The following is a 17,492-nucleotide window of genomic DNA, read 5'->3' as shown; positions in this document are numbered from 1 at the left end:
CTCCAGGGCTCAGTGGAGCCTCCTACATACATCAGCCCTCCCAAGAGCTGGGAACATAGGTGCACACCACCACACTAGCTAGTTTTTTTTTTTTTTTTTTTGAGACAGAGTCTTTCTCTGTCGCCCAGGCTAGAGTGCGTTGGCGCGATTTCAGCTCACTGCAAGCTCCACCTCCTGGGTGCAAGTGATTATTATGCCTCAGTCTCTTGAGTAGCTGGGACTACAGGCGTCTGCCACCATGCCTGGCTAATTTTTGTATTTTTAGTAGAGATGGAGTGTCACCATGTTGTCCAGGCTGGTCTCGAACTCCTGACCTCAAGTGATCCGCCGGCTTCAGCCTCCTAAAGTGCTGGGATTACAGGTGTGAGCCATTGTGCCCGGCCCACACTAGCTAATTTTGTATTTTTTTTTTTGTAGAGACAGGGATTTGCCATGCTGCCCAGGCTGGTCTCAAATTCCAGGGCTCAAATATTCCTTCCACCTTGGCCTTCCAAAGTGCTGGGATTACAGGTGTGAACCACCATGCCCGGCCTGTTTTTTAGTTTTACCTTGTAGTTAACATAGTTTGCATTCTTTTTTTTGTTTGTTTGTTTTTTTGAGAAGGAGTCTCGCTCTGTTGCCAGGCTGGAACGCAGTGATGTGATCTCGGGTCACTGCAACCTTTGCCTCCCGGTTCAAGCGATTATCCTGCCTCAGCGTCCCGAGTAGCTGGGACTACAAGCACACACCACCATGCTCAGCTAATTTTTATGTTTTTAGTAGAGACGGGGTTTCACCTTGTTGGCCAGGATGGTCTCGATCTCTTGACCTCGTGATCCGCCTACCTCGGCCTCCCAAAGTGCTGGGATTACAGGCGTGAGCTACCACGTCCAGCCATAGCTTGCATTCTTTTTCCAAATTTTTAGCATATTTTAGGACCTTTTCATCCCTTCTCTCTCTGCAGATAGGCTTTCTAAGCAGTGTTTGATTATTACATATTACTATTCTCAGTGATGATTTGGGATCTGACAAAATATAATCTCTGTGCCTTTAATAACTTTTTTTTTAAAGTAATAACTATTTATTGAGAAAATGTCTTTTTTTGTTTGTCTGTTGGAGCTAGACACATCGTCACCCAGGCTGGAGTGCAGTGGTGTGATCTTGGCTTATTGCAACCTCTGCCTCCTGTGTTCAAGTGATTTTTGTGTCTCAGCCTCCCGAGTAGCTGGGAGTACAGGAAGCTGCTACCATGCCCGACTAATTTTTGTATTTTTAGTAGAGATGAGGTTTTTGTTTATTAGAGGTGGGTCTATGTTGGCCACGCTGGTCTCAAACTCCTGACCTCAGGTGATCCACCTACCTTAGCCTCCCAAAGTGCTGGGATTACAGGCATGAGCCACCGTGCCTGGCCAGGTTAAAATCTTATGTTTTAGTTTCCTAATTTATATTTTGAACATTAAATTTCTAACAGTATTTTTTTATTATTATTATTTTTAAGCAGAGTCTTGCTCTGTCGTCCAGGCTGGAGTGCAGTGGCGCGATCTTGGCTCACTGCAAGCTCCACCTCCTGGGTTCATGCCATTCTCCTGTCTCAGCCTCCCAAGTAGCTGGGGATACAGGTGCCTGCCACAACGCCCGGCCAATTTTTTGTATTTTTAGTAGAGACAGGGTTTAACCGTGTTAGCCAGGATGGTCTCTATGTCCTGACCTCATGATCCGCCCGCTTCGGCCTCCCAAAGTGGCAGGATTACAGGCATGAGTTACTGCGCCCGCCCGTAACAATATTATATAACAAGATTACTTTCCAAATATTTTACAAATCATTTTGTATATTGAGATGTTTTGCTTGTAGAGAGTAGACAAAATGGCTCTGAGGCAGTGTACAAGTTTGTATGATCAAAAAGAGCAAAATTATCTCTGTTCTTTCATTTTGCAGAAGCAGTAGAGAACTGTGGACTATTCTGCTTGGAAGGTCAGCCCTGAGAGAGCTGGTAAGTGGTGGTGTTCTTGAGTGGGTTCTCTGGGTTCTTTGTGTAGCTTTTGTTACAAAAAAAAAAAAACTTTTTTTTTTTTTTATGTAGGAAGTAAACACATTTATTTATTTATTTATTTATTTATTTAGAGACGGAGTTTCGCTCTTGTTACCCAGGCTGGAGTGCAGTGGCGTGAACTCGGGTCACCGCAACTTCCGCCTCCCAGGTTCAAGCGATTCTCCTGCCTCAGCCCCCTGAGTAGCTGGTATTACAGGCATGCACCACCACGCCCGACTAATTTTGTATTTTTGGTAGGGATATGGTTTCTGCATTTTGGTCAGACTGGTCTCGAACTCCTGACCTCAGGTGATCTGCCCTCTTTGACCTCCCAAATTACTGTGATTATAGGCGTGAGCTACTGCACCTGGCCTATTTATTTATTTTGAGGTGGAGTTTCACTCTTGTTACCCAGGCTGGAGTGTAATAGCATGATCTCAGCTTACTGCAACCTCCGCCTCCCGGGTTCAAGCGATTCTCCTTCCTCAGCCTCCCGAGTAGCTGAGATTACAGGTGCACGCCACCGTGCCTGGCTAAGTTTTGTATTTTTAGTGGAGACAGGGTTTCACCATTGTTGGCTAGGCTGGTCTTGAACTCCTGACCTCAGGTGATCCACCTGCCTTGGCATCTCAAAGTCCTGGGATTGCAGGCGTGAGCCACTGCATCTGGCCACTTTTTTTTTTTTTTTTTTTTTGAGACAGGAATCTTGCTCCCAGGCTGGAATGTAGTAGCTCGGTCTTGGCTCACTTCAACCTTTGCCATCTGGGTTCAAGTGATTCTCCTGCCTCAGCCTCCCAAGTTGCTGGGATTAGAGGTGCCCACCACCATGCCTGGCTGATGTTTATATTTTTAGTAGAGACAGGGTTTTGCCATGTTGGCCAGGTCGTTCTTGAACTTCTGACCTCAGGTGGTCTGCCTGCCTCAGCATTCCAAAGTGCTGGGATTACAGGCATGAGCCACTACACCTAGCTACGTTTTTTGTTGTTGTTGTTGAGACAGAGTCTGGTTCTCGCCACATTGGAGTACAGTGGCACGATCTTGGCTCACTGCAACCTCTGTCTCCTGGGTTCAAGTGATTCCCTGCCTTAGCCTCTTAAGGAGCTGGGGATTACAGGTGCATGCCACCACGCCTGGCTAATTTTTGTATTTTTAGTAGAGATGGGGTTTCACCATGTTGGCCAGGCTGGTCTTGAACTCCTGACCTCAGGTGATCTGCCTGCCTCAGCCTCCCAAAGTGCTGGGATTACAGGCATGAGCCACTGCCTGGTGTAAACACTTTTTTTTATTCCTAAAACTATAAACATGGCCAGATGCAGTGGCTTATGCCTGTAATCCCAGTACTTTGGAAGGCCGTGGTAGAAGGATCAATTGAGTGCACAAGCTCAAGGCCAGCCCTGGCAACATAGCAAGACCCCGTCTCTACAAAAAATTTAAAAAAATATTAGTTGGGCCGGGCGCGGTGGCTCAAGCCTGTAATCCCAGCACTTTGGGAGGCCGAGACGGGCGGATCACGAGGTCAGGAGATCGAGACCATCCTGGCTAACACGGTGAAACCCCGTCTTGACTAAAAAAATACAAAAAACTAGCCGGGCGAGGTGGCAGGCGCCTGTAGTCCCAGCTACTTGGGAGGTTGAGGCAGGAGAATGGCATAAACCCGGGAGGCGGAGCTTGCAGTGAGCTGAGACCCGGCCACTGCGCTCCAGCCTGGGCTACAGAGGCCTCTCCGTCTCAAAAAAAAAAAAAAAAAAAAAAAAAACAATTAGTTGGCTGGGCGCAGTGGCTCACACCTGTAATGCCAGCACTTTGGGTGGCCGAGACGGGCGGATCACAAAGTCAGGAGATCGAGACCATTCTGGCTAACAAGGTGAAACCCCGTCTCTACTAAAAATACAAAAAAATTAGCCGGGTGTGGTAGCGGGCGCCTGTAGTCCCAGCTACTCCGGAGGCTGAGGCAGGAGAATGGCGTGAACCCAGGAGGCGAGGCGGAACTTGCAGTGAGCCGAGATTGCGCCACTACACTCCAGCCTGGGTGACAGAGCGAGACTCCATCTCAAAAAAAAAAAAAAAAAAAAAAAATTAGCCAGGCATGGTGGTGCATGTCTGTAGTCCCAGCTACTTAGGAGTCCTCCGAGGTGGGAGGATTGCTTAAGTCTGGGAGGTTGAGGCTGCAGTGTACTCTAGCCTGGGAGACACAGTGAGACCCTGTCTTAAAAAAGCAAAAAGCTTTAGAAACATTTTACATACACTACTTCTTTGCTGAAATGGGACTACCTAGCCTAGCCACTGAAGTCTTCTAAATTTACCTTTCTTTGTATTTCATTGATTCCATTTATGAAAAGATACCTGTGTTCATTGATTGGCTGCTGAGAGTAGGGGTACAGATATCATTCTGCTACCTCAGCCCAAGAAAGATTTTCAAGTCTTGATCATAGAGGCAGTGGTTTCTAATATTTTTATTTTTATTTTTGAGACATGGTTTTACTCTGTCCACCAGGCTGGAGTGCAGTGACACAATCTTGGCTCACTGCAGCCTCCATCTCCAGGATCAAGTGATCCTCAGTCTCCTGAGCAACTGGGACCACAGTAATTAGCCATCATGCCTGGCAAATTTCTGTATTTTTTGTAGAGATGGGGTCTTACCTTGTTGTCTAGGCTAGTCTCGAACTCCTGGGCTCAAGGATCCACACACCTTGGCCTCCCAAAGTAGTGGTATTATAGATGTGAGCCACTGCACCTGGCCTGGTTTCTGGATTATTTCCAAGTATATAATCAATAAAGGACAGTTCTTCATGTTGCTTCTTGGGTGTTCTGACCCTGTGAAGATAAAGTGTTAAGATGACACTCATTTATTTTTGTTACTATTGTTAACAGAATTAATGTTACTTACTTTAGAGCCTTGGCATTTTTTGAAATGCCTTCATTTGATAATTTTGCTTGTAGGAATGTATCTTTAAAAAATTCCTGAAAAAGTTTTGCACATAAAACTTTACCACAGGCCAGGCATGGTGGTTTATGCCTGTAATCCCAGCACTTTGGGAGGCCAAGGTGGGTGGATCACCTGAGATCAGGAGTTCAGGGCCAACCTGGCCAACATGGTGAAACCCCATCTCTACTAAAAACACAAAAGGGAGCTGGGCGTGGTGGTGGGCGCCTGAGTAGTGGGTAATCCCAGCTACTCAGGAGGCTGAGGCAGGAGAATCGCTTGAACCTGGGAGGCAGAGGTTACAGTGAGCCGAGATCGCGCTGCTGCACTCCATCATGGGAAACAGAACGAGACTCCCTCTCAAAAAAAAAAAACAACAAAAAACTTCACCACAGTGGCTAGGCGTGGGGGCTCATGCCTATAATCCGAGCACCTTGGCAGGCCAAGGTGGGAGAATTACTTGAGCCCAGGAGTTTGAGATCAGCCTGGGCAACATAGTGAGACCCGATTCATACAAAATATAAAAGACTTAGGCCAGGCGCAGTGGTTCATGCCTGTAATCCCAGCACTTTGGGAGGCCAAGGCAGTTGGATCACGAAGTCAGATTGAGACTATCCTGGCAATACAGTGAAACCCCGTCTCTACTAAAAATACAAAAGATTATCCGGGTCTGGTGGCAGGCGCCTATAGTCCCAGCTGCTTGGGAGGCTGAGGCAGGAGAATCATTTGAACCCAGGTGGCAGAGGTTGAAGTGAGCCAAGATCGAGCAACTGCATGCCAGCCTAGACAACAGAGTAAGACTCCGTCTCAAAAAAAAAAAAAAAATCGGGCCTGGTGGCATATGCTTGTATTAATAGTTCTAGCTACTCAGGAGGCTGTGGTGGAAAGATCACTTAAGCTCAGGATATCAAGACTGCAGTGAGCCACGATTGCATCACTGCACTCCAACCTGGGTGACAGAACCCTGTCTCAAAAAACAATAAAGAAAATTTCACCACAACATCATTTATATTATTAAATAATTACAGTCAGCTTAAGTATATCAAACATTAGAGGAATGGTAAATGAATTATGATCTACCAACTTGATAAAGTATTATGCAGCAACTTGAAAGTGTGTTTATCAAGACTTTCATAATAAGGTTAAGTCATTATGTTATAATGTTAAGCAAAGAAAAGAAGGTCACAGAATTCTGTATTCAAAATGATTTCAACTGTGGGGAAAATGCATATTAAAAACACTCAAAAGTGTGTAATACTTAGTGTGATTCTGAAATCTGATTTTTTTTTTTTTTTTGAGGCGGAGTCTCGCTCTGTCACCTGGGCTGGAGTGCAGTGGCCGGATCTCAGCTCACTGCAAGCTCTGCCTCCCGGGTTTACGCTATTCTCCTGCCTCAGCCTCCCAAGTAGCTGGGACTACAGGCGCCTGCCACCTCGCCCGGCTAGTTTTTTTGTATTTTTAGTAGAGACGAGGTTTCACCGTGTTAGCCAGGATGGTCTCGATCTCCCAACCTCGTGATCCACCCGTCTCGGCCTCCCAAAGTGCTGGGATTACAGGCTTGAGCCACCGCGCCCGGCCTGATTTTTTTTTTTTTTTTTTTTTTTGAGACGGAGTTTCATTCTTGTTGCCCTGGCTGGAGTGCATTGGTGCAATCTTGACTCACCATAACCTCTGCCTCCCAGGTTCAAGTGATTCTCCTGCCTCAGCCTCTCGAGTAGCTGGGATTACAGGCATACACCACCACACCCAGCTAATTTTGTATTTTTTAGTAGAGACAGGGTTTCTCCATGTTGGTCAGGCTGGTCTCCAACTCCCAGCCTCAGAGGATTTGCCCACTTTGGCCTCCCAAAGTGCTGGGATTACCTTTCTTTGTATTTCATTGATTCCGTTTATGAAAAGATACCTGTGTTCATTGATTTTCTGCTGAGAGTAGGGCTACAGATATCATTCTGCTACCTCAACCTAAGGAGGCGGCCAAGCAGTCAAATCGCGCCTGGCCGAGTCTGATTATTAATAAAACTGCATTTGGGCCGGGCGCGGTAGCTCACGCCTGTAATCCCTGCACTTTGGGAGGCTGATGCGGGCGAATCACGAGGTTAGGCGTTCAAGACCAGCTTGGCCAATATGGTGAAACCCCATCTCTACTAAAAATACAAAAAAACTGACTGGCATGGTGGCGCAAAGCTGTAGTCCCATCTGCCCAGGAGGCTGAGATAGGAGAATTGCTTGAACCCAGGAGGTGGAGGTTGCAGTGAGCCAGGATTGTGCCACTGCACTCCATCCTGGGCAATAGAGTGAGACTCTGTCTTAAAACACACACACACACACACACACACACACACACACACACACACACACAAAACTGCATTTGAGGTCGGGTGCCTTAGCTCACGCCTGTAATCCCAGCACTTCTGGGAGGCCGAGGCGGGCAGATCACCTGAGGTTGGGAGTTCGAGATCAGCCTGGCTAACATGGGGAAACCCCATCTCTACTACAAATACAATAATTAGCTGGGTGTGTTGGCTGGCCCCTGTAATTCCAGCTACTTGGGAGGCTGAGACTCGAGAATCACTTGAACCCGGGAGGCGGAGTTTGCGGTTAGCCAAATTCGTGCTACTGCACTCCAGCCTGGGTGATAGAGCAAGATTCTGTCTCAAAAAAAAAAAAAAAATTCTGCATTTGTATAATTGCCTTGTTCTTTTCCAGAGTCAGATTGAGGCAGAACTGAATAAACATTGGCGGCGATTGTTAGAGGGTCTTTCTTACTACAAACCTCCCAGGTATGGCAATTCCAGGCGTCTGGTTAAAGTAATTCCCCTAAGGAAGCTGGCATGGGTGAAACCATCCTCCTGTATGATTTGATGATATTGTAGGGTTATTTTTACCAGAGATAATATAATTTAGTTTACCAATGGAAAAGAGTAGGTTACATTTGTTTTTTTTTTTTGTTGGCTGAAAAGGAAATTCCTTCTAGAAATACAGTATTGTAGAATATAATTATGACCTATGTGTGGGCATGAGGATTTATTAAACATTCAATTAATTTTCTTTTTTTTTTCTTTTTTTTTTTTTTGAGACGGAGTCTCGCTCTGCCGCCCAGGCTGGAGTGCAGTGGCACGATCTCAGCTCACTGTAAGCTCCGCCTCCCGGGTTCACGTCATTCTCCTGCCTCAGCCTCCCGAGTAGCTGGGACTACAGGCACCCGCCACCTCGCCCGGCTGATTTTTTGTATTTTTTTTTTTTTTTTAGTAGAGACGGGGTGTCACCGTGTTAGTCAGGGTGGTCTCTATCTCCTGACCTCGTGATCCGCCCGTCTCGGCCTCCCAAAGTACTGGGATTACAGGCTTGAGCCACCGTGCCCAGCCCATTCAACGAATTTTCTAATATTTATTCAGAGTCCTCAGTGTCTGTGTGAGCACCAATTGGTGGGAGATAGCACGATGATGCTAACAACTGACACTTGTGTAGTGTTAACTATGTAACAATTATTATTCTAAACACCTGACTTATCAAAAGTTATTTAATCCCCACAACACCCCTTTGAGATAGTTACTACTTTTATTTTTTGGGTGAATATATAGATCTTTGTATTGGGTAGTGGAAAACACAGTAATAAAATATAGAGTAGTTACAAATAAAGAGAATACAGCTTGTAGGGCTGGGCCTATTTGATCTTGATTCCTAGTCCGGATCTCATTCTATTATGCATCATAGTCGAAGTCACGCTCATTTCCCTTCGACTTTTGAACTTATTTTGAATGTATTACATCTTTACCTTCCATTTTCATTCCCTTAGGTTAACGATGAACTTTTCCTTGTTATTCATCTGTTAACTCTTCCCCCGTAATTAACTTGAAGTAAATCCCAGATACCTTGTTATTTTATCTACAAATACTTGACTATGTATCTAAAATACATGAACTTTTTAAAAAGATAATCACTATATTATCACATTTAGGTACTTTTATCATTGTTTCCATTTTACCAATGGGGAAACTGAGGCACAAAGTGGTTAAGTAACTTGCCATGGTACAACTAGTAAGTGATAGAACCAGGATTCGAACCTGGTGGTCTCATTCCAGTGTCTGTTTTTTTGGTTTTTTTTGGGGGGGATGGAGTTTTGCTCTTATCGCTCAAGCTGGAGTGCAGTGTCACAATCTCAGCTCACTGCAACCTCCACCACCCAGGTTCAAGTGATTCTCTTGCCTCAGCCTCCTGAATAGCTGGGATTACAGGTGCCCACCACCACGCCCAGCTAATTTTTTTCTATTTTTATTAGAGATGGTGTTTCACTATGTTGGCCAGGCTGGTCTTGAACTCCTGACCTCAAGTGATCCTCCCACCTCAGCCTCCTAAAGTGCTGGGATTACAGGTGTGAGCCACCACTCTCGGCCCCAGTGTCTGTTATTTTGTTTTTTTTGTTGTTTTTGTTTTTGAGATGCAGTCTCCCTCTGTCGCCCAGGCTGGAGTGCAGTGGCACAATCTCGGCTCACTGAAACCTCCACATCATGGGTTTAAGCAGTTCTCCCGCCTCAGCCTCCTGAGTAGCTGGGATTACAGGCGCCTGTCACCATGCCTGCTAATTTTCGTATTTTTTGTAGAGACGGGATTTCACCATGTTGGCCAGGCTGGCCTCGAACTCCTGATCTTAAGTGATCTGCCTGCTTCATCCTCCCAAAGTGCTTAGATTACAGGCGTTAGCTGCCATACCCAGCCTACTGTTTTCTTTACTATCTTTTTTCATAAGTGATATCCTCCCAAAGTGCTGAGATTACAGGCGTTAGCTGCCATACCCAGCCTACTGTTTTCTTTACTATCTTTTTTCTGTTCCAGAATCCAACCTAGTTGTCAAGTGCCTGTAGTCTCCTCTTAGCTGTGACAGTGTCTTAGTCTTACCTTGATTTTCATGACCTTGAACAGGTTTGAGGACTGGTGAGTTATTTTGTAGGATGCCCCCAAATTGGGTTTGTCTGATGTTTTTTTTATTATTAGACTATTAGGGGTTGTGAGTTTTTGGGAAGAATACCCAGAGGTGAGGTGCGCTTCTTTTTTTTTTTTGAGATGGAGTTTCGCTCTTGTTGCCCATGCTGGTGTGCAGTGGTGCGATTTCAGCTCATTGCAACCTCTGCCTCTTGGGTTCAAGAAGTTCTGTCTCAGCCTCTCTAGTAGCTGAGACTACAGGTACATGCCACCATGCCTGGATAATTTTTGTGTTTTTAGTAGAAAAATGGTTTCACCATATTGGTCAGTCTGGTCTTGAACTCCTGACCTCAGGTGATCTGCCTGCCTCAGCCTCCCAAAGTACTGGGATTACAGGCGTGAGCCACCGCGTCTGGCTAAGCTACCCTTCTTACCACATCATAGCAGAGAGTACATGCTGTCCACATGAAATCACTGGTGATGTTAATCTTGGCCACTCAGTTAAGGAGGCGTTAGACAAGTTTCTCCTCTGTAAAGTTACTTTTTTCTCTTTTCCTACTTTATTTTTTGGAAGTGAGTACTAAATATAGCCATGTCCAGCTAATTTTTTTCATTTTTGGTGGAGGTAGGGGGTCTCACTTTGTTGTCTAGGCTGGTCTCAAACTCCTGGCCTCAAGCTACCCTCCTGCCTTGACCTCCCAAAGTGCTGGGATTATAGGCATGAGCCATTGCGCTGGCCTCTCCCTACCCTATTTATTTATTCATTAGTTTATATCAGTATGGACTCAAATATATTTATTTTATTTATTTTATACTTTGTTTATACCTTGTTTCAGCTTTGGCCATTGGGCATTCTTTTAGGTTGGCCTCTCTCCTTTGGGTGTGTCCTTCCTTTTTTCTTTTCTTCTTTTCCTTTTTTTTTCCTATTAAGTTATCTCCTACCAAAAGGACTTTGGTTTTTTAAGCCCTTCTGTACTTTCTTTCACTATAAGATGCTTCAAGATTTTCTTGTATTTTCCTTGCCCTGGCTCTAGAATCAACCAATTCTCCAAGGAATGCTGTTATTAGATAATGGTATTGTAAAGCAGGATCTGGGTGCTGCATGTGCCTGCTGCTATTGGAGTGTTATAACTTCTAGGCCTTCTCAGTGGACAGAGCTATTACAGATAATATGTATGTATGCCACAGACCTGGTTTTAAATTTTAGCAACTGTTTATTAGCTGTGGGATTTTTGGTAAGTTATTTACCCTTTCTAACTGTTGGCAATTCTGTTTGTAAAAGGAGAATAGTGATGTTTGCCTTTCAGGGTAGTAGTAAGGATCAAAAATAATGTAACTTAATGTGTTTACAAATAACATTGTTATAACTGTAATTTAACCACTTTTGTTTGTTTGTTTGTTGTTACTTAGGCATAACCAGTTCTGTGTTATGAAGTCTGTGGAGGTGAATGTGTATGTGTGTGTGTGTGTGTGTGTGTGTGTGTATTTTATAGGCATCTGAAGAGCAGAAAAAAGTCTGTAGTGAAAATATTTTAAAATATTTTTATTTTAAACTCAGTGGGCTATTGAGAATGAAGAAATGATTCACTGTTCTTTTCATAGTCCAAGTTCAGCTGAAAAAGTGAAAGCTAATAAAGATGTAGCTTCACCATTGAAGGAACTGGGTTTAAGAATCAGCAAGTTTTTGGTGAGTAAAAATTAGCACTCGCTCAGTTTATTACTTGCAGTGTGGATGTGCATGGTTGTGTTGCTAGTGATAGTGAAAATTCAGTTTATTTTTGTTTTGGGAATTAAATTGAACATGTTGTGTTTTATAAATACCCAGGTTGTAACTCTTCTCCCTAAAAGTTACAAGTCAAAGTTGCCTGATCCATTTACTGCATATCATAGGGTTTTCTTCACCAGACATGTGGTGGTCTTTAAGGCGACTAAGTTTGTCATTTCAGAAACTCACATCATGCCTACTGCTGTATTAGAGTGCTTGGTGAATAAGCATCGTTGTTTCTGGCGTGTACATTTAATTGTAATAAAAATTGTATGTCAGTGACTGGCTCTTCCATTAGAGTCAGAATTGTTATGTTGAATGAATCTTTGAGTAGCATTTTTTTTTTTTTTTTTTTTGAGATGGAGTCTGGCTCTGTCGCCCGGGCTGGAGCGCAGTGGCTGGATCTCAGCTCACTGCAAGCTCCGCCTCCCAGGTTTACGCCATTCTCCTGCCTCAGCCTCCAGAGTAGCTGGGACTACAGGCACCCACCACCTCGCCCGGCTAGTTTTTTGTATTTTTTAGTAGAGACGGGGTTTCACAGTGTTAGCCAGGATGGTCTCGATCTCCTGACCTCGTGATCTGCCCGTCTCGGCCTCCCAAAGTGCTGGGATTACAGGCTTGAGCCACCGGAGTAGCATTTTTGTTTATTCAAGTCCTGTGTTCATTGTAGAAGACAAATCTTTAAATGCTCTGCATCCTGTGTGCAACTTCTGAGCTGAAGTGGCTGTTCCTCACTTAAAATCTCTTGTGTTTCAGGGTCTTGATGAAGAACAGAGTGTGCAGTTACTCCAGTGTTACCTGCAAGAGGACTACAGGGGTACTCGGGACTCAGTAAAGGTTTGTGGTTTATGTCAGCTCCTTTCTGCTGCCTTTATCCTTTTTCCCTGTTAGTTTTAGATAATGAAGGGTTTTGGCACCAATTCTTTTATCCGTGGTAGGTGATCAGGTACAGTCATCTTCAGGAAAGACCTACTAAAGGCTTTAAAAAAACATAACCTGGGTGCAATGGCTTGTGCCTGTACTCCCAGCTTCTTGGGAGGCTGAGGCAGGAGGATCACTTGAGCCCAGGAGTTTGAGGCTGCAGTCAACTGTGATCGATCGCACTGCTGCGCTCTAGCCTGGGCAAAAGAGTGAGACCCCATCTCTCTAAAAAAATAAAGAATATGTATGCACATAAGCTGAGATCTGTCTTCATACTTGGAGGAGTGGAGAGGTCAAAGACTGACATGTTAATCATAGAATCTTGGGCTATTAGAAGTGATAAGGATTTGGTAGAATTTCTAGCCTGCCCAGTCCCTCATTTTGCATAAGAGGACTGAGGCCAGAGGAGAAGGGAAGGGATTTGAGCACAGGTTTGAGTACATTTGAGTAGAAAATAAGGTGGAAAGTATATGTAGAAACAAATGTGCAATTATAATCTTGAAGGATGAAGTGAAGGTATGTATCTTGTTTTATTACTTGAGTTTTGCCTAAAAGATGGACTCTTAACTGCTCTGTTTTTCTTTTCAGACAGTACTGCAAGATGAGAGGCAGAGCCAGGCCTTAATCCTGAAGGTCAGTAGTAGTTACCATTTCTATTCTTCGATGTAAAATTGAGTGACAACTTCTTGATCTCATTTTCCTGAGCATTGCTGGCTTTTGACTCTTCTGTTGGATAAGCATGGAGGTTTTTATGAAGAAGTATATTAACTCATTTGTGAAATGATACTTTTGTTTGTTTGTTTGTTTGTTGTGTTTTTTGAGACGGAGTCTCGCTCTGTCGCCCAGGCTGGAGTGCAGTGGCATGATCTTGGCTCACTGCAAGCTCTGCCTCCCAGGTTCACGCCATTTTCCTGCCTCAGCCTCTCGAGTAGCTGGCACCACAGGCGCCTGCCACCACGCCTGGCTAATGTTTTGTAGTTTTTTAGTAGAGACAGGGTTTCACCATGGTCTTGATCTCCTGACCTCATGATCCGTCCGCCTCGGCCTCCCAAAGTGTTGGGATTACAGGGGTGAGCCACTGTGCCCGGCCGAAACGATGCTTTTATCCACTGGACCCAGTAGAGAGGTTTCTCCCAAGGAGATTCTTCAGCTGCTGGTGGTGAGAACAAGTTCATGGATATTTTTCCTCTAGGTCTAAGTCCAACAGGATTAATTTGTATTTCTTTATTCTTCAGTCCTTTTCCAGCAACCTTCTCACTTAGGATCTCGTGTTAAAATGGAATTTGTGGGCCGGGCGCGGTGGCTCAAGCCTGTAATCCCAGCACTTTGGGAGGCCGAGACGGGCGGATCACGAGGTCAGGAGATCAAGACCATCCTGGCTAAGATGGTGAAACCCCGTCTCTACTAAAAAATACAAAAACTAGCCGGGCGAGGTGACGGGCACCTGTAGTCCCAGCTACTCGGGAGGCTGAGGCAGGAGAATGGCATAAACCCGGGAGGCGGAGCTTGCAGTGAGCTGAGATCCGGCCACTGCACTCCAGCCTGGGCGACAGAGCGAGACTCCGTCTCAAAAAAAAAAAAAAAAAATGGAATTTGTGACTTCTGAAGAAGTTTCCTATTTTATATTTAGTGAGAACTAAGTACATTAGTTATAAGCAATTAGGACCTATATCAGTGGAATTTTTATATTTGTTTTTATGTGTTTGTCCTACCAGTTCATAGCATTGTGTGCTACATGAATGCTCTGAGAAATCATACTAGAAAACATTTTTGGAAACTTGTGTATATTATTAAACAATAATTCCTTTCATCCTGTATATCTTGGTTTATGAAAGTCTTTTGCTTTATTTTGGCCTAATTCAGTATGTTTGCATTTCTGTGATTCCTTACTTATATAAATTTAACTTTTCCATCCATATCTACAAGTGAAATTATCAATAAATTTAAACTTGAGTTTCCTGTGTGCAAAGGTAAGTAACTGATTTTGAATCTTTGGGTTCCTCAGATTGCAGATTATTATTATGAAGAAAGAACCTGTATTCTTCGTTGTGTCTTACACCTTCTCACTTACTTCCAAGATGAAAGACACCCCTATAGGGTAAGCTTGTTTAGTCCTCTTGGTTCTCTTTACACTGTATCATCTTAATAATTTTATTAATATTATTTGAATATTTACCTTTTATTCTAGGTATAATTTACTCTCTTGATTTTTTAAAGGTTGAATATGCAGACTGTGTTGATAAATTGGAGAAGGAACTAGTTTCAAAATACAGACAGCAGTTTGAAGAGCTTTATAAAACTGAAGCACCAACTTGGGAGACACATGGAAATCTCATGGTATGTGGTTACTGTGCTGTCCTGTAACTCTTTTGTTTTTGTTTTTTTTATTTGAGACGGAGTCTTGCTCTGTCACCCAGGCTGGAGTGCAGTGGCACGATCTCAGCTCACTGCAAGCTCCGCCTCCCAGGTTTACGCCATTCTCCTGCCTCAGCCTCCCGAGTAGCTGGGACTGCAGGTGCCCGCCACGTCGCCCGGCTAGTTTTTTGTATTTTTTAGTAGAGATGGGGTTTCACCGTGTTAGCCAGGATGGTCTTGATCTCCTGACCTCGTGATCCGCCCGTCTCGGCCTCCCAAAGTGCTGGGATTACAGGCTTGAGCCACCACGCCCGGCCAACTCTTTTGTTTTTTAAGATGGAGTCTTGCATTGTCACCCAGGCTGGAGTGTAGTGGTATGATCTCGGCTCACTGCAACCTCCATCTCCTGAGTTTAAGCAGTTCTCCTACCTCAGCCACCCGAGTAGCTGGGATTACGGGCACCTGTTGCCACGCCCAGCTAATTTTTGCATTTTTAGTAGAGACGGGGTTTCACCACCTTGGCCAGGCTGGTCTCGAACTCCTGACCTCAGGTGATCTGCCCACCTCAGCCTCCCAAAGTGCTAGGATTACAAGCGTGAGCCACCACACCTGGCCTGGAACTCTTAGGAGGATTGTATACCCTTGCTTATAGAACTGCAAGTTAAATTATTTATTCATTCATTTAAAACATACAGATTATCTTTTTTTTTTTTTTTGGTGAGATGGAGTCTCCCTCTGTTGCTCAAGCTGGAGTGCAATGGCACAGTCTCAGCTCACCGCAACCTCTGCTTCCTGGGTTCAAGTGATTTTACTGCCCCAGCCTCCCAAGTAGCTGGGATTACAGGTGCCTGCCACCACGCCCAGCTAATTTTTTGTATTTTTAGTAGAGATAAGAGATATGGTTTCACCATGTGGGCCAGGCTAGTCTTGAACTTCCAACCTCAGGTGATCTGCCTGCCTTGGCCTCCAAAAGTGTTGTTATTACAGGTGTGAGCCACTGCGCCTGACCTAGATTATCATTCTTTTTTTTTTTTTTTTTTTTTTTTGAGACGGAGTCTCTCTCTGTCGCCCAGGCTGAGTGCAGTGACCAGATCTCAGCTCACTGCAAGCTCCGCCTCCCGGGTTTACGCCATTCTCCTACCTCAGCCTCCCGAGTAGCTGGGACTACAGGTGCCCGCCACCTCACCCGGCTAGTTTTTTGTATTTTTTAGTAGAGATGGGGTTTCACTGTGTTAGCCAGAATGGTCTCGATCTCCCGACCTCATGATCCGCCCACCTCGGCCTCCCAAAGTGCTAGGATTACAGGCTGAGCCACCGCGCCCGGCCTAGATTATCATTCTTGAGAAAAGTTTGAACATGTCATATAAATCAAAATATTGATGACATTAATTAATAGTACTTAATTCTGACTTCGACTTTTTTGCAATCCCATTACTTTCATTTCTTACCTAACATTTGTTTAGTGGTTAATAGAATTCTGAACTTAATATTTCATCTTATTATTTTCTGCTCAGTTTGTAACACCAGTCTGATTATTTTATCCTAATTTCTAAAACAGTTTGCATCTATAGATTGTAGCATGACCTTGTTTGTTTTAAAAATAATACATTCTTATTAAAACACATAAAAAACACAGTTAATTAAAAAATAGTTAATGGATGAAAAGGGTCCGTTCATACATATAACATTCCTGTCCTTGGAGAGTTTGCAGTCAGAAGCATGAAATTGCAATACAAGCCTAAAATTCCCGGGAATAAGTTTAGGACAATTTAAAATCTAAATGAAGAGAACTTTAAAAATGCTATAAAAGGTGTAAAAGAAGACATAACTGAGGCTGGGCACAGTGGCTGTAATCCTAGCACGGTGGGAGGCCAAGGCAGGCAGATTACTTTAGGTCAGGAGTTCGAGACAAGCCTGGCCAACATGGTAAAACCCTGTTTCTACTAAAAATACAAAAATTAGGCGAATGTGGTGGCACCCACCTGTAGTCTTAGCTACTCGGGAGGCTGGAGTGGGAGGATCACTTGAGCCCAGGAGACAGAGGTTACAGTGAACCAAGATTGTGCCATTATACTCCAGCCAGGGTGACAGAGCAAGACTCCGTCTCAAAAAGAGGAAAAACCATAAAAAATAAAAATGCAAGCCTGACCAATATGGTGAAACCCTGTCTCTGGTAAAAATACAAAAAAAAATTAGCTGTGCATAGTGATGTGTGCCTGTAGTCCCAGCTACTCAGGAGGCTGAGGCAGGAGAATTGCCTGAACCCAGGAGGCAGAAGTTGCAGTGAGTCGAGTTTGCACCACTGCACTCCAGCCTAGGCAACAGAGCAAGACTCTGTCTCAGAAAAATAAAATTAAAATACAAAAGTTAGCTGGGCGTGGTGGCATGCACCTGTACTCCCAGCTACTCAGGAGGCTGAGGCAGGAGAATTGCTTGAATCCGAGTGGTGGAGATTGCAGTGAGCCAAGATGACGCCATTGCACTCTGGCCTGTGCAACAGAGCAATCTCTGTCTCAAAAAAAAAAAAAAAAAACGACATAACCAAAGGGAAAGACACACCATATATATATATATGTATATATATATTTTTTTGGGGATG

The 17,492-nt window shown here is 44.3% G+C and overlaps 1 protein-coding gene across 4 annotated transcripts in view; it reads left to right on the top strand.

Moving 5' to 3' along the window:
* NUP188 (nucleoporin 188) overlaps positions 1-17,492 on the top strand; it is a 67,917-nt gene that overhangs the window by 3,243 nt on the left and 47,182 nt on the right. For all 4 annotated transcript variants that reach the window (XM_023216987.3, XM_023216988.2, XM_023216986.2 and 1 more), the window contains exons 2-8: positions 1,916-1,970; positions 7,639-7,712; positions 11,455-11,539; positions 12,374-12,454; positions 13,127-13,171; positions 14,544-14,636; positions 14,756-14,875. In XM_023216987.3, the coding sequence (XP_023072755.3) occupies positions 1,916-1,970; positions 7,639-7,712; positions 11,455-11,539; positions 12,374-12,454; positions 13,127-13,171; positions 14,544-14,636; positions 14,756-14,875 (553 nt within the window). The remainder of the gene's footprint in view (positions 1-1,915; positions 1,971-7,638; positions 7,713-11,454; positions 11,540-12,373; positions 12,455-13,126; positions 13,172-14,543; positions 14,637-14,755; positions 14,876-17,492) is intronic.

The sequence above is a fragment of the Piliocolobus tephrosceles genome, chromosome 14, assembly GCF_002776525.5.
Source record: "Piliocolobus tephrosceles isolate RC106 chromosome 14, ASM277652v3, whole genome shotgun sequence".
NCBI lineage: Eukaryota > Metazoa > Chordata > Mammalia > Primates > Cercopithecidae > Piliocolobus > Piliocolobus tephrosceles.
Note: the sequence above shows the minus strand (reverse complement) of the source record. Positions and strands in the feature narration are given on the sequence as shown.